Source organism: Falco punctatus (genome assembly GCF_963210335.1).
Source record: "Falco punctatus genome assembly, chromosome: 2".
Classification (NCBI taxonomy): domain Eukaryota; kingdom Metazoa; phylum Chordata; class Aves; order Falconiformes; family Falconidae; genus Falco; species Falco punctatus.
Genome location: NC_137581.1, coordinates 57,093,142 through 57,119,161, shown reverse-complemented (window position 1 = coordinate 57,119,161; position 26,020 = coordinate 57,093,142). Strand labels below are relative to the sequence as shown.

The 26,020-nt window shown below is 40.6% G+C and overlaps 1 protein-coding gene across 5 annotated transcripts in view; it reads right to left on the bottom strand.

The window, feature by feature from the left end:
- FARP1 (FERM, ARH/RhoGEF and pleckstrin domain protein 1) overlaps window positions 1-26,020 on the bottom strand; it is a 213,316-nt gene that overhangs the window by 62,565 nt on the left and 124,731 nt on the right. For all 5 annotated transcript variants that reach the window (XM_080375414.1, XM_080375411.1, XM_080375412.1 and 2 more), the window contains 2 exons: window positions 5,605-5,709; window positions 994-1,036 (listed from right to left, as the gene is read on the bottom strand). In XM_080375414.1, the coding sequence (XP_080231540.1) occupies window positions 994-1,036; window positions 5,605-5,709 (148 nt within the window). The remainder of the gene's footprint in view (window positions 1-993; window positions 1,037-5,604; window positions 5,710-26,020) is intronic.

Below are 26,020 nucleotides of genomic sequence, written 5' to 3'. Positions count from 1 at the left end.
ACATGCTAACCTGTCCTTTGTTAGTATTCAGGTTACTTAGAGATTGCACAATAAAATTTACACACAGTAAAAAAGAAAAGGAACTGGTCAAGGGATACTCTGCCAAAACTGAGTCTGTTTTTAGTAATTACATCAGTTGATCCAATAAAATGTGTTATGTCTGTTTATTTTCCTTGCTTCAGGACAGGAGGGAACTAAAATACACTCTATTTTTCAAGTCCACTAGCAAATTACTATTTCTGTTTTAACAGCAGCACATTTGTTCTGACCCTCACAAGTACAACCAGTAACAAAAGGACCAATGCATCTCTTTTGTAAGGGATACTTGCTAGAGCATACACTCAGACTAATGACCAGAGAGGCACCTAGGAAAACTTAAGCTCAACAGCAAAGCTCAGTAAGTGAAGAACTTTGCTGATATTTGACAGAGAAACAAATTGCCAAAACCTTTCCTGTTCAATTCTACTTTTCCCAAAGCTGACGGCTATTTACAGTTTCCTGTCTTTCCCACCACAACTTTCCCTGACGGCCTTAACCTGACTGTTTCCTCCTCTTGGTCTCAGACAGTTCCAAGTACTGCAGCAATGGCCCATACAGCTGTAATATATTTGCTGGCTCCTTCCCAGTAATAACGTCTTCCCGCTCATTTTCTTTTATCCTGATTACCGCTACCTGTTGGCAATGTATGCTTCCTTTAGTCCTTCTATTACCGCACTCTTTTTCTCCTCTAAAAAAATGTTCCTCCATTGCCACCACTGCCTCTTCTAGTGGCTGACTAAACCTCAGCCTCCTACTGAGGCTGCCCCTTCATATGTTCACGTGATGATAATTCCATGGAATGCACAGTACATCTTTCAAGCATAGACCAGAAATTAAAAATAATGCAAACAAAATTCTACAAAGTTGAAAAGATAAAGATCCTGACTGACAGAGCCCTAACTTACTTCAGTGCTCTCAGAGCGACAAAATAAATAACAGCAAGTAAGTACTTACTTCTTATCTGCTTCATAATAGGCTTCAAAAGATCAAGCCACACCTGGAAGCAAAAGAAGGTAGTGTTACCATTTCTTGAACAAACTACCACCTGCAGAGGAGCATTTTCATTGCACTACTGAGATTATCAGTTACTTATTTATTTTATTTTTTCCACTGTGGTCATCATGCTCTTCCCAATTATACCTAGCATGCTTTCTCCCCGAGACTCTGGAAGATGCTCAGGAAACGTCACTGTTAACGGGGCTGTCCCTGTGGCACAGCTTTTGAAGCAGTATAGATTCAGAGCTAGGGAGCAGTGAGGAAATCTCCCCCTCACTTGTCTCAGATACCAACAATCAATTAGAGCATATTTGTTCAGAAGCCATTCATTTTCTGAAAGAACTGAAACAAGGAGTTCAGCAAAAGACAGTCCTCTGCTATCATTGTGGTCCTCACCCTAATTAATCTTGAGAAAGGCAGGTGAAAGGGGCTGGCGCATGCCTTTGAGCGGGGAACACTGGGCAAAAAGAGAAATGAGAAGGTGACAACTTCCCAGTTTTGGGGACTGGAGGAGTTTCACCACCACCACCACCACGGCCTGGGGGAGGAATGTCCCCTCAGGCCAAGGGTGCAAGGCAGACAACAGCGCAGACCGTGGGTGGATGGAAGCTTCCTTTCAAGCTGTGTAACATTTTCTCTTTTCTATAAACCTGGGAAGCTTTCTTAACCTGTCCAGGCTTTCTTAATTGGGAGCAGTGTAACTTCTGCACATAGTTCACTTTAATCTGTTTTTTAACAGCCCGGTTTTCAGGACAGTGCATTGGTCTTTCCTCCAGCTTTCATAAAACAAGCAGTAGGTGGAAATACGGTTTTCAGAACCCCTGTTCTGCAGTCTCAGTCAGAAGGGCCTGGGCAAAATGTTATGGAAAGACAAGGGACAATCACACAGAAGGTAGAAGCCAGGTGACCTGCAGAGCCCGGAGAAGTGCAACAGCTGACAGTCCTCAGCCGGTAATTACCTATGCTCAAGATCTGTATTTTGTTGTCTCAGTAAATTGCACAGAGCATCCCTTGGAGACACCTGGAATTTGTGGAGGAACATCCTACAACCATCACAAAGGTTAAAGCCATTAAAAAACAAATTAACTGAGTCTTCCTCTAGAAAAAGAATATATATTGAAATGGAAACTTCTTTGACCTTTAATAATTTTAGATTATGCAGAGACTGAAACACACTCAAAATACCCATTTTAGAAAATCACCCAAGAAGCCAAACAGGAACAGGCCTGATGCTGTTTGCCATTTTCATCATTACTAATACGAGTGCTTCCAATTAGCAAAGACCTCACGTTCCTGCCCTTTCACACCCACTAATGTTTCTCAATGGAATTCTATTCATGTTTCTTAAGTCTATGGAAGTATTTTTTCTTTTTTTTTTTTCTTTTTTCTGGAAGGGCTAAATAAACTTGATTATTCAAGAATAGGAACACAGTGTTTATCACATGTTAAACGGGTTCTGACACTTTTTGGCTTTTCAGGAATTTAAAACTGTTTTGTTTCAGAAAGTTGGCATGTACCTAATCTGCAACAAAGGTCAGGGACTTTGCCAAGTTTAGTGGCAAAAACAAACAAAAAAAAATCTTGAATATGAAACAGCCAGTTTACAAGGACATGGGAGTAATGTATTTTACTTGACACAAAACAAAACACAAAAAACTAAACCTGCCCCACCCCCCCAAAAAAAACAACCACCCAACTTCTCTGTCTCTCCAGAGGGAGTTTATGGTACAGAAGGACACAAGTGTGTCATTCCTTTTCCACTTTCCCAATCATCCTACAGGCAAGTTGCAACATCCTTGACCAGACCACTTGATACTAAGAAATGTGTGTATTGAACATGCGTAGGGAGAAAGGTGGGGCAAAACAAAGGCCATACCACTACCACCAAACCCAAGCAATCAAATCTTTTGCATCATGCACCTCCCACACTGTATCTAAACACAGCCAATCTGAGACTGGTTTATAACCTGAAAATGAAAAATAATGTGAGGATTCAATTAAGATTCATGTTTTCAATTTTCTCTGGAACTACAAAGGCTAGATAATTTATTTTTTAAACGAAGTCTGGCATTCTGCAGTAGTAACCCCATTTCAGCAGCTGGAGAACTGGGGCAGACTTCAAGTGTGATGAAACACTGTGAAACCCCAGGCTTTGCAACAGTGCCTCGCTTCTCCTTGTCCCAGCAGGAAGTGCAGCCCTCAGACCCTCCACATTCATCTCCCATGCAGATCTTGTCTGCTACAAGCATGGCATGCTTGAATGTATACAGCTGTCAGGCATCTTGACATACAACTATCAATGTTACACATGAGGTTTGGAGCCTTGCATTTTGAAACAAACACAGCTGAACTGTGAATATATGACTTCACGTATATGTGATTACATCCAAATAAATATGTTCTAAATATTTATTTTTCCTTTATAGTGCACTCTGTGTTGGAAAAGCAACTCATTCTCTTGAGGTGACATGAATGCAAAATACACGTCTGTGTTTTATTTCTCAGACACACCATTAACCACAATTTTTTTATTTGCACAATGCTTGCATTCTACATTATGGCCGTTATGAAGCTTGGAAAGTTTTAAATCCCACAAGAAAATTCACCTCAGCTGCATCATATAAACTAGTTACTAAAATTTAAGTGTAAATGTTACTCTCAGAGCGCTGCTCCACATTGAAACAACGATTCATAATCAAACCTCCTGCTTCAGAGTTTCTGCAAGTTGCTTTTAGGTGGTCAAAGGCATTACTTCCATCGAATGTCACCAATCTTGGAGCACAGCTTACCAGATATGGGCACGATTAGTGGATCTCCCCCTTTTTCAGAAGCAAAAGATTGGAACAACTAGCAGGAACACGGACCAATGCTCTCAGATAGTTGGCTAGCATCTCCTTTTGCAAGAGCAGGGGCCAGATGAGTTACCATGCCTGATGCACAGATACATTTTCCTTCAGGTCAAACTGGCAATACCCTTAGGGGATTTTCTCCATCCTCCTCTTCATCAGAGCCCTGGTTTCCCCACTGTGATCATCTGAACATGTTTCCAGCCAGTCAATTCCTGTCATTGTGAGGGCCTCAGGCACTGGCAGCACCTCAATCTCTCCTGTGTTCTGCCTCAAGCAAATAAACCATTTTGTTTTCACAAGACTGAAAACCATAGTTTACTTCAGGTCTCTGAGGAAAACACAGAGGGTCATCTATTTGAAACTTAGTGACCTGTGAAGTAGGGAAGGTTGATCAAATGACCATCTCTATTTCCTAGAAAATTGCATAAATTGCATATGCAAAAGACGTTAGGATTTGTTTCAGCTTTACATCCATCCATCCATCAGAAATATCAGTATGTCATTATTAACATAGCTACATGGACCCTCTGCCATAACAGTACTGTACAGTTGCACTGCTTTGAAGAGTTATGTTAAGCTCTCCAGTTACCTAAAGCACTAGCCAAGGATATCTGGCAGAATACGAAACTTTCTAGTAAACTCTGTTTCATGTAAATCCAGGAGCAAACTGTGAAGCGGATCACTTCTAAAGATCGACGTCAATTTTTTAAAATTTCCTCTTTAATTATAGTTAGCCTAAAACATTATGGCCACTACCATTCAGTTTTATTGTCTATGTAAGCCTGTACTGAGGTATGACAACAGATGACTGCAGCAGCAGATAAATGCTCTTTTGTTAAGAGATATTGATCCTTAGAGAAATTTTATATAGATGGACAGAAAATAGTTTGTTTTTTTTCTAATTGCCTAATGTCATCTCCGTTATGTCAGCCAGGCTACAGGTGCAGAATTCACTGAACAGGCAAGAAATCCAGTATACCCTAGAATGTACTGGTCAAACAATCCAGATAACTAGCACACATGCCAGTAGGTCAACACAGTAAGTCTGAAGTAAAACAAACTTCAGAAAAAGACCTTAGAGGCTGAGAAATCATTAGCCTTTGACCTTCTCTGCTATATGATACTGTTTCCACCCTAGAAGTATTAGTGCACTGCCCAAATGTTGCCAGCAGCTTTTCTCAGAGTCCAAAGTGTCAGGACTAGGACACCTGCCTGTGCCACACAGCTCCACAGACAGGACTTTCATCAATTTATTTGGTTTTTTTGGTTTTGAGTTCCTTTTTATTAATCTTTTGATATTTCAACTATCAATTGTCTTGTTCCATGATGCTTTTCTTGGAACTGTGTCACAATCATCGCAACTTCTCTGTCTGCAGAAAAAGATTATTTCTGCACTCCAAATTAAGCAGGACTGTAAAATCAGAGTTGAGAATCTGCAACAGTCCATCCTTTGACTTCTCTACTGCAACTGATAAAGATAAAATGTTTTTCCAACTTGTCTAAATTGGCTGTTACTTTCAACACAGATGAAATCTGACAGGAGTAATTGGGTTTTAAAAACATTTCTTCAACTCCAGCAGGCAAGAACATTTTTTAAAAAAACAACTGGGTTTTTTTTTGGAGATAGTGGATTAAATATATCTTATAAGCAAGCAGCGAAAGGACAGAATACAGTATGTATGTAGATGAAAACCAGCTGAAAATTAATCCTTTTACATACCATCATCTTTTTATGATCTGGAAATTCAAGGCCAAAATAGTCTCCTTCAACAAGATTCAGGTGGTTGCAAACAGCATCATGCAAAACTTTCCCCGGAGCTCTTTGCTGTAACAAGAGAACAAAGCCTAAGGTTACAAAGATGCTTTTAATTAGTGGCAGAAAAATTATTATGCTAAGAAATTGTCCAGCAAACACCACTGTCAAAACAGTTTACAAGATCAGTGGATATTCCAACTATACCCACAGGGTAGTTGACAATAATTACACTGGTTTTAAAGCTACAGAAAATATCCCTCCACTCCTGAATCGCAGCTCAGAATCCATCCTTAGCACTTTTTTTTTTTTTTTTTAAGGAAAAAAATAGAAGAGGTAAATGAGGGGGATGTAGGATATAGTTTTCTTACGTCAGCCAAGACTAATTTCTAGTGTGAGTTTCACAAGATAGCTACTTCAACCCATGGCCCTGCAAGCCACATCAGGTGGTGCTGTGCATGTCTGTGCACAACATACTGAAACAAAAACATTCACTGACAGACCAGTCACACAAAACTCAAGGGTCTGAGGGTTTGCTGGATGCCACTTGATACACAACAGGCTCAGGTCCTGGGTTCTGACTTCATATGGGCTTATCTTGAGTCTCCTGCTGTGAGGCATTGAGGCTGGTCGAGGCCCATCCATGCTACCCTAACAGAGTTGTCAAGCAATTTGGAGGAGCCAAGAGCAAGCACTTCCTTCCACACACTGCAAGCATTGCCTCTATAAAGACCAGATGTTCTAGCCCAATATTAGCTCCCAGAGCTGCCGCTTTGCCAATTGTAAGGATTCTTCTTATCAGCACATCAGTTAAATCCACACCTGCAGCAAATACTGTAAATTACAGCTCACCAGCAAGTCTTCAGCAAAAAACACAGTTTCTGCATAAAAACGCCAATCACTGAAATCAAATATTTTTGTTCCTTGGACAAATGTACCTATTTTAAATCAAGAGGCCCTGAAACACAGATCTCTGCTCACTTCAGAACAAATAAAAACCCACGAAAGCTGCACAAACTCGTGCTACAAGAAACCTGTTGCACCCTGGACAAGTGCCCTTGCACTCAACCAATAGATCGTCCCTTTCCCTTTCTGCCCAGTAAATAATTACTAGAGCAAAATAATGCAGCAGTAACACAGTGAAGAACAGAAAACCATTAGAGGTGGGCAGTTTGGCTGACCTGGCTCAAATCTGAGCCTGAGCGCAGGTCCTGGCATCTCCAGGCAGTGCCCATACCAAGAGGCTACTTGCAAGTGGGCAGCTGCTCCCACCTCCTCCCTGATGTGTCACCATGCATTTTGGTCTCTGTTTCACTGGGATAACCAAAAATAAATCTCCAGGTTTTTTCTGCCTGGGGTAACACTTGGTTTTCAGCCACAGCCCAAAGTTCAAAGCATCTTTCCAAAGGCAATTTATCTAACATTGTCTAATAGGAATTGTGAAAAGTAAAAGTAAACATCCAGTAGTGAAGCTTGCACCAGAGAAACCAAGAGGATGTTTTTCTAGGGAAAGCACAGGATGTATATGCCACCACAGCAGCGCCATCGCCCTGTGATGCAGGACCTGATCACCAAACCCTTCAGTGCTGGCTGGTTTTGAAAGTCAGAAGGGAAAAGCCAAGTGCACCTCCCCAGGAACCTGCTGAGCAGGTTTTTGCCCAACATACTCCCAATGCTAACAGACCTATGCCACCAGGAAGCACGTTCACTTAGATTATTTTATTAACTGTTTGTTAATGTTAGCTGTAGCAAACATTAGCCTCATGAATACTGTCAGAAAACACATCAAGAAAACTTGCAGATAGAAGTACTGTGTTGTTTTTTTTTAAGCATTCATCATAACCAACCTTGCAGTAAATAAAACAATTCATACCAAAAGGCCAAATAAGAGGATACAGAAGGTGAAGAAAATAGACATCTGTTTTTCTAGACAGAGGACTTTTGATCTGACATACTGCCATCCAAAATAAGTCTCAAGAGCAAATATATTTGAATACACTCACTCCATGTTCTCCAGCTTCATCAAACCAAAAGCATTGCCAATGACCACCACCCCACCTGTGCCAGCCACCGTGTCTTGTGTGCCAGTCCTAAAAGAAAGCGCCCCATGTTTTCCACTCCAGCTATTGCTGTACACAGGCACTTCCAAACACACATCGTCTCATAATGAAAGAGCATCCCAGTAAGTACATTTTGTTGGAAGCAACAGAATAATACTAAAAAGATATCAGATTGAGCGTAATAATGATATTAGTTTATTGCTCTGAAAATACACCTATAAATGATTTAGAAACTTCAGGCAAATGCTCCTGCTCACAGATTAGTCTCAGGCCTCCACAGTTTGGCTGGGGCCCCTAGAGAGTGGAAGGATGTGTTTATTAGCCACCCTCGCAGCTAGAGGTGGAGGATACTTGCTTTTGTCCTCATGCAAAACCAGAAAAATGGAAATGTGCTTGTGCATATGTATGCATATGTCTTACCATAGTACCTGATGGACTCCTGTCTGACAACGACCAAACTTCACTGTTGCTCCCAGAAAAAAAAAGGTGTCTCTGGGAGTGTGGAGATTTTTGACCAACAGGAAAAAAGGCAGAGAGCCCACCTGTGTTACCACACCACCCAAGGTTACCTGAGGACAACAAGCCTGTCTGATCTCAGACCATGAGTAAGAGTATCTGATTAAAACCTACTGAGCGCTTTCATGAAGGTTTTGTTTGTTTTGGTTTTTTTTCTTACAGGCATTTAGACAATGGAATGGCAGTCTCGTAGCATTTATGTCACTTGGCATTTCCTCCAGAATGTGCCTCGGTAACATGAAATGCTTCTTACTCAAGTATTTGTAAATAAGATTATTATTCTAAACGTTTTAGCTTTGATCAGTCTACCTCAAAACAAAATCTGACAGATTATTCAAGCAAAACACTGTGTATATAAAATCTGCTGAGATATAAAGCCTGATGACACTCGAGTCTTGCAGGACCAGAGGACAAGTACAACATACACAAAAGCAGGAACTCTCAGGTCTCACAGAGACGTTGATTCAGTGCAGTTCCATGACATCCCTACTAAAAAATTCAAACACAGTAAATTAAAATCTCAGTCTGCTGAAGTATGGAAGGAAACCCGCAGTCTCTCAGGGCACAGCAAACACGATCTGACAGAGGAAGCATTCAGAGTGAGTGTGCCACACCAGTGACATCATCTGTAGCCAACGGTCATGCCTGACTTGGTTGTGGTTACAAGGCCTGTGGGACAACCTTTCCCACGGAACTTGGAAGGCGTTTTCCAACCATCAAGTGTGGCCCTGCTGCCACACCTCAGACAACAAGTACTTGGCAAGCTTCATCAGCTCCCGTCCCACAGTCCTGTGGCTGCACCCATGTCCCATGAGCCAGAGCGTGGACCCCTTCCCCACTCCATGCCAGCAGAGGTCTGACCCATGGGTGCCCCTAAGTACCCCAACAAAATAGCTATGCATGCGTGCAAGGTGGCAGGGTAGGGAAAGGCTGCGCTACAGCCTACGCTATAAGAGGGCCTTTCCCTGCTACAGTGAGATAGCACAGGCCCATTACATGACCGTCATGCAAAATCTCATACACTGGCATGAGGGAAGGTCTTCAATGCAGCCAGACATGGAGGACGTGGGAAAGGAGAGCCAGGAGAGCTATCTCCTGCTCTCCTGAGCATCATCAGATGACAGCTTGCACTAGGGAAAGGAAGAACTGACCCAAAGGTGAAGATCAAAGGAGAAGGAGGAGGTATGCAAGTGGGATATTGACGTGGAAGCCGCCACAATGGATGTTGGTGGCAAGACTACCTCCAGACCATTCCCCACTGCAGATGCCACACTGTAAGGTAGTGAGGGAAAGCGAACAGGAGGGTACGGTATGCTGGTGGAAGGTCACACGTTAACACCCAGGGGTGGGAAGCTGCTGCAGCAGGTAGCAGTCCCCTGCTCTCGCTTCTGTTAACAGCCAGATTCTTGTATCATCAGTGAAGAAATACTGCAGCTCCAGAGGGCAATTCTTCCTACCCCGCCTGAGCACACTGGCAACGAACTTTTCCTCAGCAATACAGTTGTACTCTTTTACTTTTGATGATGAGGAGCCCAGACACCTGTGTTATAGGGTTCATTTTGGATTAGATGAATCCCTGCTGTACTGACAGCAGGGAATTACTATTATTCTCTTGAGATGGTATTTAGTTACACCAAAATAACAGTATAAATTTATTGCAGTGAAAAGAAGCCCCCTGATTTCCAGGTACACATCCTTATTGCTTAATGCATTTTGAACTGGCCTTTCATTTAGATCTGTGAAATCACATTTTAAAAGTCACTTTACATTTTCAGCGAACGCCAGGTCACTAAGTTCTGAATTATGAATAATGTGCATCACCACATTTAGCTGCAAGCTGTGAAGATACCCAGTCAAAGTAGCCTGCTTTACGCATTATGCATTCAACATTTGCTGTCTGCTCATTATTTCAGTCCTACTCAGTTCACCCTCCCTCTACTCCCACCAAAATCCCAAACAGTATGTTGCTTATGATCTTCCAATGGTGAATATTTTAATAGGTTCAACAATTCTTTCATGTTCTAGCGATCGCCAATCATTTTTAAAACAATCTCCCTCTACATACTTGTTTAGACCATTCTTTGGCACAGACTGCAATACAGATTTTTTTAAAAAAGAAAGTGCTTAGCTATATGTGAAAGATATCCAAGACTACAAAAGAAGTGGGTTTGGACACATTCCCTCACCTCCCAGTTAACTTAGCAATTATTTCACTAACCATCTACAAAAAAAAAAAATTAAAAAAAAAAAACTGTCTGTTTAGGATCAAATAGCAATTTGACCATTTTTCTGTCCAGCCAACTAATTGCAGATCCCAGACTGAACAGATCTTTGATTGAAAGGTTTTTGTTCATTTGCTTGTTTTTACATTACTGAGAAGCAATACCAGCTGAAAAAAACACCAAATAAAACAAGCACTTTCTTCAGAATATCTGAAAAATCTAAGTCCCATCAGTGTTTCAGTCAGAGACAGCTTAGTGTGGAAGCATGGGCTACTCTATTTTCATTCTCTTCTTCCTCAAAACTGCTGCAAATGCATCTGAAAAAGGTTTGTTTGTTGGGTTTTTGTAATTACACTTGCTTGTGCATTATTAACAGCTGATAAGGAGAGAAAATAATTCCTTATATTAATCTAAAAAAAAAGAAGGTACATTCATCATTCATAACTGCTTCTCTGCCCAGACATTTCTTCCGTTAATGCCTTGTTTCTGTCACATTTTGGGGGCTCCAAAATGAAATGTGACAATTTGGTCATGCTAAATATGTTACAAATACTCAAATGTTACCTTGTACAAAGTTAAAACACAAAGTTTAAAATTCCATTTGTTCTTTTGTGGGTAATCACCCAGAAAATCCCTTGTACTTCAGACCAGTATGATTACCAAATTATTTTTATACTCCCGTTTAACAATTGCATTGAAATAATAGTGAAAATTTCATCCAGTGTCTCTGAACTATTTCTGAAGGCATACATAGTCATAATCAATACTAAAAGTAACACCTCCACATTCTTAACAGCATAAATTTTCTCAGTTATTTAAAGCTGTTAAAAATTATGTATGTATCTAAAGCTCTGAAAGGAAAGAAAAATCAATGAACAAGTGTTCGCAATAAGCAAATAGTATAAAAATAACCTCAAAGATGAGATTGAGCAACGATGTTCTTAAACAAATAACCCTGCCAGAAATTTATACTTCAAAGGAGGCTTGAAAACTACTCACAGGAGAGCAATGCTGTCAGCATCTGAAGACAAATCTCATATTTTAAGCAGTTCTCCTTTCTGGCATAAAATGAAATGCATAAGTCATATTTAGCAAAACTCTGTTGCTCGAAGGGTAGGGTTAAAAGCAAGAAGCACCGGTCTGAGTGTTGTTGCTCTGGAACTAACATTACCAAGACACTTGGAGATCCTCTGCCCTTTTTCTCCTCTCCTCCCTTTCAAAGTGTAGGTGCTAATCCTATAGGAAGGATTAGATTACTATAAAAATAGCTTTAGACCATAAAGATAGCTCTTACACCTGGGCTTACTAGCTTTTACTTTGCCTTTCAGCTTAGACTGGATAGTTAGGAAGTGTCAGAAGAAGCGCGATTCGTCACCCCTACATACCAGGCCAAAGCAAAGAGGAGAGACACATTTAAATAGAGAAGCCACACACTCCCACCACTACTTTTAAGTATGCAGGTCCCCACTCTGTACCTACAGCCACCAGGCATCCACCCCATTTGGAGGGAGGGTAGAGAGACGGCAAATTTTCATGATAACCTAAGGGCACTTCATTCCTTTTAAGATATTTTCCATTTGAATGTAGTTGACTGAGTGCTCCACTCCTGGCACGTATCCCACATGCTTTTGCACAGACTGCGCACGTACCATCAAAGGCAGGATCGAGGCCAAATGCAGTAACAGAATAAGTTTCTTATACTGCCTTAAAAACAGGCAACTGATCATCTGTTGTGTGTGTACAATAAGACTATTTAGTGTTTCTTTCTTTCAAGATTTTAGTGGACTGCTTTCCTACTTTACACTCACCGCGTAAGCTCTATTTCCTTTGACACCAGTGCTTGCCTTCTATAGTACAATTTACCCTTGAGGTACAGTTTACCCTTCAGTTGATTTTTTTGGTGGTGTCATACTTTTTAAACAGTGTGATAATAAGATATGGTGCTTTTTACTTCGGGTGTGTTTTACTCCAAACACCTGCCCTTAATCAAAAAACAAACAAACAAACAAAAAAAACCCCAACAAAAACCCAAAAACCAGTAGTAAAGTTACACTTTTTCCCCCCATCTATCAGCTATGACAAACAAGAAGACTCAAAAAATTACTATTTTAGGTATGTGATTGCTAATCAAAAAACAACACAGCAAACAATCATCAAGGCAAAAATACAAAGAAAAGGATTGTAATAACCACCTCATTTGCTTGCATTTCTAGCACAGTCTCCAAAAGAAACTTGCAATTTCCTACATTTGAACACACGCAGATTTCTGATGATGACAAACTGGCTTATGTAAAAATATTTTCTAAAATAGGCAAAAGCAGAAAGATTGCTCTAACTAGACTTTAAACTCTTCTTCCAATGCCCCAAATCAACTTTACTAGAAATAGCCAACAGTAAAACTCAGGTGAAAATTAAATATTTATCAGGACAATAAATAACTAAACAATCTTCTCTAATAGTTAAATAATGTAGAAGGAAAAAAGAAAAGAATTATCTAAGAAAGCTAATGTAAAGTTTTATAATGAGGCTATCTTCAGTAGTTCTTGGTTAAATTTTTCTTAAAGCAGAGTCAGTCTAATACAACATTCAGCTACAGTAAATTCTCAGGTAACTGTACAGCTCCATAATTACAGTACAGTAAAGCTACCGGAACTGGAGTTTCTACTTGGTCTCTATTCACCTGGTTCATAAAATCATAGCTTTATAACTTAATGGGCAAATCCCACCTACACTGTGTTATATATGTCATTTCAATGTGCAAGTGAGGAAATAAAAAAAGATGTGCTGTGAACCTTCAGAACGGAGTCTTTCATACCACAGACCAACCTGCCATCTTAAGGTGTAACAATCCAATCACTTGATTGTTCTGCAGTTCTTATAAATGCAAACTGGTATTAATACTGATTTTATTTCCCATCTTTAAATTACTCTAATTTCTAGTTGACAAGGACTTTGCTACTGCAGACCCGGCAGCAACCACCACAAAGCCAGTGGAGCCCTTTGTAAAGAAGAAAGAGGCAGATTCTTGTAGCCCAGACCTTCCTCCTTGGGTAACTGTTGGGACAAAATCCCACAGGAGAATTTATTTCACATGTCCATCCCACTGTCATCAGTGCCACAGGAAATCTGGAACTTCTCATCAGCCAACCACCACAAACCCTACAGACCAAAAAACATTCAGCCTTTGGTCACTGTAGTCTAAGTATATTACAAACTGTTATTAATGGTGAAAAGCATTAAAAAAACACTTCATGATCAGTTTCATGGTTCACCGGTTCCTTGAGCTGTATTTACAGCATTTTAACTAGCTGACATCTAACTCTCAATTAGAAAGTACAACTGATCTCATCTTATCTTTTCTGTACCGATTTAAAAAAACCCAAAAAACAACTAAATTCGTCAAATTACATTTGACACATATGCACCTAAAAATCACTTTATCAACTTAAAAGGGATATTCTGATCCCCTCTGCTAATGAATTCAGCTGAAAAACTTCATTGTTGTCAGCCTAACAATGCTCTAAGAAACTGTCCCAATGGGGATAATGCATGCCTTCACACAAAATGCAAATGCTGATCTCAGTAACTCCCAAAAAACATCAAATTGCAACACCACCTCTCTGCACAAACTAATTCATCCTCCTGAAAAAACCCAAACCTTGTTTCTTGTAGTACAACCATTACTGCTAACTTCCTTCAGATAGGTGTAAAATATTTGTGGGAAATCAGTAGTGGCATAGCGAGTCTTCTGCTTAAAGCTGCAAAATTTCACATACCAACCATTCAGTTCTTGGAGACTTCTAGTAGGAGACTCTTGCCAGAGCCGCTGTTACTAAAACAAAACTATCTTCTTTGAACATCATTTCAAATGCACAGTGTGGGCAAGAAAAATGAGGCATTAGAAGAACAATGACAAAGCTTACTAACAATATGTCATCTTACTCCCTAAATCAGCTCCTGCAAATGCTGAGTCATCTCTGCTTAATTTTACTAGCAAAACTAAGAAGTGGTTGGTGGCTGTTCTTTATCCCATTAGCAAGACAAACATTCACTTCTGGAAGAGACTATCTTCCTTTCTGAAGGGTATCATTGGCGTGACATATTCCAGATACAGTGCCCAGACACTGAATGGTGATTGACTTGCAAGAACAAGAGCCAGCCCACCATCAATTTCAGACCTTAGAGTAAGTTGCAAGGCAGATGCATTAAACAGTGCTTTTCCTCACAACCTGAAACAAAACTATTTTGCAAATCAGCACATTAAGAAAAATGGAAGGCAACAATACTTTTGTGCTACATGGCTTTTTTAAAACCAGGTGCACACTAAAAATGCTTCCCTGAAAAGCTGTGTCTCACTGAGAGCTGTGGGAAGGGAGGGATTCACCCTAAAGCCATTACAATTATGACACCAAAACCCTAAGTGGAGACACAGGGATGCCAGCAGGCACCTCTCTGGCAACAATTACCTCTCAATTATCTATGTTTAGTTGACAGACAGGGGGTGTAACTGGGCAGATGTCCCCATCTGGCATGAGCTGCTCCTCTACCATGAGCCTCTGCCCATGTGCCTACAGGCACAGCATCCTCCAGTGCAGGGATGCCAAGAGCACAAATCCACTGTGTGCACTGTGGACACCGGCTTTGGAAAACCCACCACAAGATTCCTTTTCAGAAACTAGATGGGAGTTTGACATGAAGCTGATAAAATCTCATTTTTCAGAATCTTTTCTTTATGGAAAGCTGTTTTACTGAAGCTCAGCTCTGGAAGCAAGTGTATACCTGTCAAATAAATGTTGATATTACTTTCCCTCCCTGTGAGCAAAAAACTGAATGAGTTTAACCCCTGGTGACAGGGCTATTTAGCAGCACACTGTGCTCCTTGTTTCTTGGGAAGAGCTGCAACCGAGGTTCAGAACACTCATTAAAAATACCTCAGATTGAATTTCATAGCCCACAACTTTTGAAAAGGAATATAATGGCACCATTCAGTGCAATTCAGCAGCGTAGCAGCCAGTGTGTAATTGGGGATGGAAACCCCAATCTCTGTGACACCCCCCACCCCTTGCCTCCCACTTTACCACTCCTCTCTGTTTCAAGACAAAAATTGTCTAACCACCTTCTTTGGGTTTCTTTTTTTAACATTAAGTAGTGCTTGAGAAGAAAATAAAATAATTCTGTTATTCAGACCACCTTCTTCTCTGGTCTTTTTTCTTTGCCTGCTCATTTTTCCTCATTTTCTTTAGCCATAAGCAAACACTTTACTAGAATGAAGGAGCAGGCAATTCTAAAGTCATCAAATGTGAAAACAGAACCCTTATATTCAGACTGGAAACATGAGAATATGAAGTGTTATGAGTATATGGGAGTTCTTAACTATGAAACCAGATTGAGATGCAAAGTGGTTATTTACTATTTTTATTTGGATACATTTTAGTTTAGCCATAATTCTAGTAAAACTCTTTGAAGAAAAGAAATAATTTAAATGCAAGAACTTGAGACCTGACAATTAAAAAAAAAAAAAAAGAAGAAAAAGAGATGTTCAGGCAAAATACTAAATCCTTAATCTAAAGCAAAGTCAAATGTAACAGGGAAAAGCTGATAATCCCAGTTCAGCCCTGCATCAGCCTCAACATGACTATTAATCTGAGCAAGAGCTGACACCATCCAGGATTGTATGTATTCTACTTCCTACTTTACTAGGGGAAGGAAAGCACATTTTAACAATAGGATACAGAACTTCTCAAGACCAGATTGCTGACTTGAAAGGACACCCTTAAATGAAGTCTCCAGGCTGTGGCTGCTGCTAACCTATAACGTACCCATATTACACCCTAAATCTTGCCTTCGGCCAGGCCATTGCTCCAACTGGATCTAGTGCTCCTACAGCCACAAGGTGAGGCAGGGTAAGGAAGGCAACCTCCCACGAAATTTACAGAATTAAGAGTTTCTGTAGGATCTGCTTGGTACCAGCCTGTCTTGCAAAACCAACGTGGACTCACTAAGAAAAAGTTTGGCTGCAGCATCCTACAATTACTCCACATTGGATGTGGAGTAATCCTGTACTTTATTTGTGAAACAAACAGAAATGGTCCCAAGTTCATTACTAATCAGTAAAATTCATATGCACAAAATGTTTTCATGGAAATGAAACCCCCAAGTGCAATACATAAGTCTCAAAAGCTATTTCATCCTTAAGTACCTGAAAGACAGAAGTTTTGGGTTGCTTTCTGCCCATCAGGTTCGCACTATGCAAGAGTTTGTCTGGTCATGTAAAATCTGTCACCAACCTGACAGACTCAAAACAGCTTGGTAATCTTTATATAATGAATGTGTAGGCAACGTATTCAACATTTCTCCAAGTAGCCTCAAAAGACATTAAGACTGAACGCACTGGGAATCTGAACTGTCATTTAAACATGCAAAGAAAGATGCAAGAGAACAAGTCTATACACTTATGGTATTTGTAAGGGAAGGTACAAGCTTGTGTTTTGTGCATCACTGTAAAGTGCAGCCTTTGGTGGGACACAAACCAGAGTGGAAAGAAGAATATGTGGAATTGGTGTAGTGGGTATTACAATAATGGCTGCTTTCACCAACAGATTTCAGAGGCATCTTGTAATTATGTAGTCAAGCCACAGTTTCAAGGACAGATAAAAAAATAAGCACCTTCCTTTTTAATACAGCTACAGTTTTTCAGAAAAATTCTCAGGAGCTTTTCTGCTTGTTCTTTGCAGCCTGCCTGCAACTTGCAGTGTCTTCTAAGACAGCAGGTGCTTTTGAAAAATCCACCTATAAGTCATCCCAGGTCTCAAAGATGGAACTGCCTCTGGATTGTAGGAGCCTGATGAACGATTACGTTAGCAAACAACCCATAACCGTAGCAATCGTGGGGGAGCACAGAGGAGTGGTGCTGGTGTGCGCTGGAGAAACAGTGACTTAGCCTCCAGCCACTTCAAAACCCAAAGCTGCTGTGACTGACCCAGATGTTGAAACTAGCACTAAAGAGCAAAGCAGTGCAGACAGAGGAGAGGTCTGCTTATATATCTGTGGCAAACCAGGGAAAGAAGGGATCTGTTGTGTCTGGGGGGGCAGGGGGAGGCGGAGGGGAAAGAAAGTCCAGCAGGACTCCTAAGCTGCACATGCTGTTGTCTGTTAACAGCATGTGGTCTGAGCTGGGCAAAAAGTCTCTCATTGACCTTCAGAGTGCTTCGTCCTGACCACGAGCAAGGTTTTACTCTTAACCTGCGCTGAAGTTGGGACACTGAACTTTCACCTGATTTCCCACCCCTTCTTCTGCATGTGCGTGTGCTGCATGTGCGTGTGTCTGCGCAGATAGATGCGTGCATACCTCACAGAATTGCCTGCGCCTGCAGTTAACATACAATACTTCAGAGGAAAATAGCTTACACCTTTCTGCTTCATTGCTCATTTAACCATACAAAATGTTCAAGCTAAGGAGATTCCCAAGAGATCTGCTTTCTGTCCCTCAGAGGCCTCAAATATCAAAGGAAAGCAACACCATGTTATTATCACAATTACATTAACATAGTCTCTGAAACAGAACTTCTATGGCTTCTATTCTGTTTTTAATGTGCAATACTGTTTTCTTTAATGCTCTGTTTAAAAACATGTGTTGTACAGACTTGGTTATTGTGATCTGGGTTTCGGACAGACTTGTTAAAATAGATCTTTAGGAGCAGCAAATTTGCCAAGGCAAACGAGCAACCGAACTGTTTTTTCTTAAGACCAGAATACAGCAGTGCCATATTAGATACCACTTTGATATAGGTGAGCTTTATCAGCAACAACAGGCTTCGTGAGAAACAAGCGTTCCCGGTTCAGGTCGTGTCAAAGAGAAGTCTTTGGGGATGTCCTATCAAAAGTCAAGCATCAGGCTGACACAATGTGACTTTTTGACCACATTTTCAGTCTTAGGCTGAATTCCTCCAGAAGGAGTGTTTTAATTCATTTAACCTTGAGGATAATGTGTGTAACTGGAAAAGGATTTGATTTTATCTAATTTGTGTTTTCTTCTTAGTGCTGAAAGCCAAGTCCTTAGGCACTTAAAGATAGCATGCATCTCATTTTAAATTTACATTTACAAATACACTTTATTTAATGTTAATATTCAGGTAATTTCCAGATTACTGGGCTATCCAAGAGCAGTACTTTTATTTATGACATGATTGGATGCTACAAGTGATTACTACCGAGATGCCATTTGAGTATATCAACAAAGATTGCCACAGAATTATTACGGAATCATAGAATCATTTAGGTTGGAAAAGACCTTTAAGATCAGCAAGTCCAACTGTTAACCCAACACTGCCAATTCCACCACTAAACCATGTCCTTAAGTGCCACATCTACATGTGTCTTAAATACCTCCAGGGATGTGGACTCAACAGCTTCCCTGGGCAGCCTGCTCCCCTGCTTGACAACCCTTTTGGTAAAGACATTTTTCCTCATACACAATCTAAACCTCCCCTGGCACAACTTGAAGCCATTTCTTCTCATCCTATTGCTTGCTACTTGGGAGAAGAGTCTGACAATCACCTCACAACAGCCTCCTTTCAGATTATCTGTCAGGGTTTGAGCAACTTGTTGGAAACAAACTTCTCAATCTTCTGCTTTTTATTTAAAAAATAAATCTAAATTAATCCCATCCAACACTAAGCACTTAAAAAAGTGCTTCTCAGGCAGAAGAGTAATTTTCCCAGAGTCTTGTCTGGTGAACAGAAGGGAAATAAGCACTTTCAGACTACCTGTCAGTCAACCTACAATCTGAATCATCTGGAAGGTGACCCCTCTTCCTCTACTTTTTTATAAACTAGAGTAACTACAGCTGGCATAAATGTCTTATTGAAAGACAGTTTTACTTAAATATATATTCTTTACAATATTTAAGTTTAAAATGGAAAAAAAACCCAACTAAGGAACCTTTACAAAATAAAGTTTCATGCTTATTTAAAACAGAAATTTGGCTCCTACAAAAAGACATTTCAGAAAATGACCAATACAAAAGCAGAGCATTCTCACACTTTCCTTAGATGGGCTTCAAAACTCCCCAACAGAAAGCAAAGGGAGATAAAACTAAGCAAATCCATATGCAAAGAGCACACCACTTGATGACGGTGCCTCCAGATGGAGGCTGAGCCAGTGGAAGGATGGCTGCACCTTAAGAACCAGAATCCAACACCATCAGCTCTTGCCTAGCTGAGAGCAACTATCCTTTCCTGGCCAGGTGCATAAAAAGAAAAGGTAATGGGCTTCTGCAAAGTAACAAGGCCCCACCTGCCCAGCACTGCAGTGGTGCGACCAGATTAGCCAAAGCACTGAAAAGGATGACATAATTTTTTTCCTAGGAACAGTTTTAACAGAATATAGAAACCTTATGATAAGTCTCAGGTATCAAAACCCACTCCTGTTACATGTTAATTGTTTTAAAGACCTCAAATATCTGGAGATAAAAGCCTGCAGAATGTTGCTTAGAATTTACTACTGATCATCTATTATATTAATAAACTCATCAGAAAGTTACTCCAGATTTGGTTTTTTTCCAAATTGAAAAATACTTTTTTACCTATTATAAGACTTAGTAAATATCCTTCATCTTTGCCTATTTATAAAATGTTTAGGTTATCTGCATTCTCACCAGCCCTCAAGTGACGTTCTGAGCCAGCATACCCACATACTTTAGCCGTCTCCACCAAAATACTGTCTTGCTACCAGAAATTATCTTTCTTCATCATAATTTACTCAGGAAAGTCAGACTACCCTGTCAGACTCAGAATAAATCTCCATAGGGAAAGAACTTCTGCATACAGAAGACCACAATGGCACTGAACCATGATTACTGCCCGCATTCTTCTTGTACTGGCCTTTTACTCACTTCTAATCACAACGTCTACTAATGCTTGACAAACAACATCATGCAACTAAAACAGGGAGAACGATAACCCTTATTTGGCATTAAGGAGCCAATATTACCAGCTCTTGCTTTTTTAGACTAAATATTTCTTATATTGTTAGTACTGAACAGCTTGAGATAACCTGTCTACTCTCAACCATCAAACAAGGTCTTGGCCACAAGAACCGCACAGGCTTTGCAGGATGAGAAAGATACGTGGAGCCATGTGTCACTGGCATTCTGCTGGCTTTTAATTCTTACCAGCTTATCAGCACTCCTCAGCAGGTTCATACATGCTGCACGAAGGCAGTGACTTCTGAGTCACAGCAGGAGACTCCTGCAGAGCACACACTGGGGAAGCTGAGGAGGTTGGCCAACATGCCCCAGGTAGGCCTAAGCCCTGGTGACCAAACAAGGTGCAGCAGTTCTGCTTCTAGCCATCCAGAGAGCACACCAAGAAAAAAAGTCTTCAGGCTTGTAGTAAAACAGGTCTAAACCATGCTGAGCAAGTACCAAGACCAGCAAATACAGAGCTCTGTCATCACTGGAACTTATATCTCATTACCTTTGCTGGTACCAAAAATCTGAAAAAGTAATCTGTAAGTATTATGGATTTGCTCCAAGAACAAAGCAAGGCTTACTCAGTAACAGTATGATAGAGAAATAAGACCAACAATGGGTTTAGTGTGTGGCGCTCACCTGCAGGACCATCATACCCGGACACTGCCTTTGCCTTGGAGAGGACCAGTGCTTGCCGTTAAGAAAGCAGCAAATGCCAGCGGCCAGTACCTCCTGTTGCTCCCGTATGCTGGCACGTGCCTACGGCCACAAGCTGCCCCCCCTTTCTCTCTGTAGCTTACAGGGAAAGGAAAAAGGGCTGAAAACAAAGATGTGATCTAAAACAAGAATTCAGTCCCCTCCCAGATAATCCTTCCATCCAACACTATCACAACTGCAAGCAGACTGTGAACATTGAAGGCCAGGAAAACGTAAGTTATGACCACCACTGTCAGAAACCATTCATTCCGAGGACACACACCTCCTTCTCAAGTATAAGGTAACATGATTTCCTGGCACTGAAACAGGGTGTACCCCACGTCTAGTTACATGCTAACCAGGAGACGTGTTTGCATGTTATTTACTAGTAGGGATATTTCCCCCTTCGTGATCCTCAGAGCCTTGCTTGGGTTAAGATTCATCCCTCTTTAACTGCAGTTAAGCATCCAGTTGCCCTGGACTTCCTTCACAGTAAAAGGAACGAAAGGGTACTTCCAGAGAAACACCCAGGCCAGCCAAAACTGAACAGACGAACATGGTCTTCATCTCATTGTTACTTGGCTTCTCCCTCTGGATTATGCAATCTTTAACATGGTGGTATGCTTATTCCTTTTTATCATTAACATTCATGAGGTGTTTTGTCTACTGTGCTGTTAGGAAACAGATAAGTGCTTACACAAAAGATATTATGCATATTAGCTGACATCAACAGCATATTTTTAAGTCTCCTGAAACTGAATTCAAATGTCCAAACTACTAAAGACAAACATTTCCCAATAAAAAAATGTTATTCATATCTATTAAGCAGCTCTCACCACCAGCTATTTCAGGATATCCTGACATTAAATCAAATATTTATGGAAGGGCTTAGATTTCTTTTTGAGTGATGCTGAATATATCTGGATATGTGCCCTTGCTGGAGATTTATAATTAGGGTTAGCATTACACTGAGTAATTCTAAAGGCCTGAGAAATCACAAGATCTGTTGAGGTCATTTCTCTGACATGGCATGTGGATCCAATACTGAACATAAAAATTCCACAGACCACATGTTTGCTGATGTGCAAAAAGCTATTCATCCTGAAAGCAGCAGAGATGTGAACTTGCCCCATCAACTGCACTTCAACAAAAGCATGACTGACTCTCTTCCACTCCTGATAATTACCATCAAGAGAGGACACTATTAAAATCCATTTCCCTCAATTGCTGGCTAGTGTCCCCAGATGTTCCTAAATATGCTTTTAACTAAAGCAACCAGTCCATTAAAAGCAACAGATTTCTGTCAGGGCTGAGCTGTGGGCTCATGAAGAACGGTCCCACAGCTGCACTGGTGGTCACGGTGGAATTCAACTCACCCAGCTTCACCTGTCTAGAAATTATATTTAGTCTAAGCTCATTCTCTGGGTCACAGAAGAGAGAAGTACCATGAAAGAAAATTCATCCCATCTGGAGACAGATGTATCACACACCCAGAGTGATTTGCCCACTGGGAGCAACTCTCATCCTACTGACAGACAACTGGGGGAGCCTTTCCTACTCCCTGTTAATCTGATGTTCAAACAACTAAAATCAGGTGAGATCAATCTTACTCTAACAACTTTAACACAGGTGAGATTGTATGGTCTGGCACACTTCTTGCTTGCCATTTTTCCATATCCCTGAGATACAATACACATGCCATTTTCTTTTGGTGGAAGGGGAGTGAATACAAGATACACACATTCTTACAAAGCTGTGTATTTTTTTTAAGATAATGGTCTTGAAAAGGCTTAAGAAGACAACAACATACAAAGCAGAAATAAAGAGTAGCATTGAGAATGTACTACAAGAAGGACAGGTCCCCAGAGATGAACTACAGTGCAGGCTATGAGTAACAGCAAAATCCTCCATTTTCTAAACAGGTTGCCCAACACTTATGAACTAGAACAAGAAGCAAAATTTAACTCCCATGTTTTCTCACAGTAAAAATAATCGATTTCATTCAGTATCATGTTGAGGCCTATATTGCAAAGGAGCTCCAGTAAATTTGTTACCTAAACACAAACACTGAGCAGTTTTCTACATCTAGAGCATTGATGAAATTCCAGACTCAACAACACAACATTCAGTAGCACTATCCTGATCAAAAGGACTTCCACTTTTGCAAGTGATGGCTTTAAGAAGATCCAGAGGCCAACAGTAGCCTACTGCACAAGGATCAAACTTTGCCTTAGCAGACCCAGCCCGCAGGTTACTGAGCATCTGTGCCGAGTGACCCCTGGCCCTGCAGCTACATGGCGATGCTCTTCAAGAATTGAGCAGCTTGCAAGGCCAGCTGGCTGGAATGGCTTACAGTATTTTCCAGAGCACACGTGGCCCCACAGGCAAAATTTTGCTAGCAGAAAATTGCTCAGCAAGAGTCTTTAAAAGCAATGAAGAAACTCAAATAGGAACAATGTGAAGTGCTTTATATGTAGGCTGCTGCTAAAGGTCATAAAATAGATGCCAGATAATGGAACATGTCTAACAGCCATACTTTTCTAGTTATAAGAATTGGCATTATCAATTAAAAGAAACAGTTAAGTAACTGATATACGCAGCCACTGATTCTAGTATCTCCACACTGATAGATGAGTATGTGATTTGGAAAAATATACCTTCTAAAAAGCACTACATAGCAATATACATATATAGTTATATTGAAAATACACCTATGCATGGTTTTTTCCCTTCACCACTTAAAGTAACAGACTGAAAAGTATCCATGGCACATACAATGCATGTAGTTATACAAGGGGTGATTTATATGCCTGTTTTAATGACTGTATTTGCCAAAGGCAAAAATGTGCTTACTGTTATTTCCAGCAACAGTATACTTTGCTAAACAGCCGGTCTTGTGTAAAAAAAAAAAAAAAAAAAAAAAAGAAACAAAAAGAAACAACCAAAACCCAGCATAAAACATACACTAACCTTTTTACGTTGCTGCTAAGTGGCCTGTGAAATCTGGTTTTGTGATTACATTTCAGATGTTTTGTGCAGTCACTATTAGCCAAGTATCCTATGCTGGCCAGGAGGGACACAATAAGCTTGAAATGCTACCCTGTAAATCACAGAAGTCCATACACCAGACACATAAATAAATAAAATCAAGCAAACAAAGCAAGGCTTCGCTTTCTTTGTTGACAATGTTGAAGCTGCCCAAAGTTAACAATAAAAACCAGCCTAAATATTCAGATATGGCAGTCTAACAGGTTTTAACAAAACTGCATCTCTAACCTCTAAATATTCATAGAAATAACACTTTAATAATGCAATAACACAGTTGCATGCTAGGATATGAAGAACCATGTTTTGGAAAGACAAGCATCACTCACTAAGTCAGGGGTCCTCAAACTTTTTAACCAGGGGGCCGGCGCGTGGGTGCAGTGGCAGGCAGTCATCTGCGGCTGCTTGGTTTCCCCCCCAACCCCCAGCTGGGGGGACAGGGGGTCTGTAAATACCGGGGGCCAGATTGAGGACCCTAGGGGGCTGTATCTGGTCCGCGGGCTGTAGTTTGAGGACTCCTGCACTAAGTTTTCAGTAGGTACCACAAACTACAGACTTGATCCCGCAGCTAGAGCAATCAATGACAGAAAATTCCAACCAAAATCTTGTGCTCAAATTCACCTTTCGACCTTACTATTCTGCTTTACTTTTCTAAGGAGTTTTACTTCTCATATTAAAAAAAACCCAGAAGTATAGACATCAGTCCCTTACCACCACACACCTTGAACAAGCAACTCTTAATGTCTTCACAACATCTCCTAACTCAAGAACATCACTATGTCTGACTTGCTTTCTTACTTTGTGAGTACTTTTTCCAACAAACAGTGGGTTGCTCACACTCTGCAACATGCTCTTCTCTCTTTTTTTTTTTTTTTTTTTCTTTCTTCATTCTTGTTTCATTTTGCAATGATCGTGCTGGTCACCCCTATGGCTGGTTTTTAAACACATGGTTTCTGGTCACAAAGGCAAGAGATCACTTTGCCCATAACTGGAAGACTAATCTACGGTAGTTTTGCAGTCCCAGCTACTGCCCTTCCAGCAGCCCAGCACCCAGGAGGCAGCACACACTTGTGCTCACCAGTCAAGCTGGAGACTGCTTTGTGTCCTTACACCAAGAACGAGCACAGGGGAGGCGAGGGGGCAAGGTTCCTAAAACCCACTAGTGTGCGGTGGCAGCCCTCTCTTGGGAAATTACCCCTACACTCTCATAAGGCTGGGGAAAGGGCCAAAAATGCATTTGGAAACTATATACTTCATTTCTGATGTATGTATGCGTGTGTTTTACCTGTAGTCAGTGTCATTAACAGAAAGGCACACACAATCACACTGGCAAGCACATTTCAAAATCATACAGAAACAGCTTCTCCCACCTCCCAACACTCTATTTGCAATTAAAAGTTCCCACCCAGTAGAATAAAATTAATCTCTCATTATGTCAGGACTGAAATGATAAATACTATGTTTCCTCAGCCTTGGAAGCATATCTTCTTGCTTTCTTGACATTTGTTTAAATGGTTCAAACAAACAACAGAAAAACCCAACCTTTTAGCCAAGTATCATAACAAAGAGAACAGCTAAAGCAACAGCTGCTCTGAGCTGAAGCCAAGTTTGCCTGGTGTTTTCACCTTAAAAGTCTGAATGCCTGCAACAACAAAAATAAAGCAACTTACTGTAGATTCCCCAAAAGGTGAAGTCCAAGTGGAAGCTCTGATGAGGAATACAAGCTAATTTAAAGCAGCCAGTTTCTGAGCTACTTCATTTTTTTCATCTTACAAAAAAGACAAAGGCTACAAGCAGACCCTGCCACAGGAGTGGCCACAGCTTTCTAACTAATACCAGGTGCTGGGACTTACATAGATGATAAATTTTTTCAG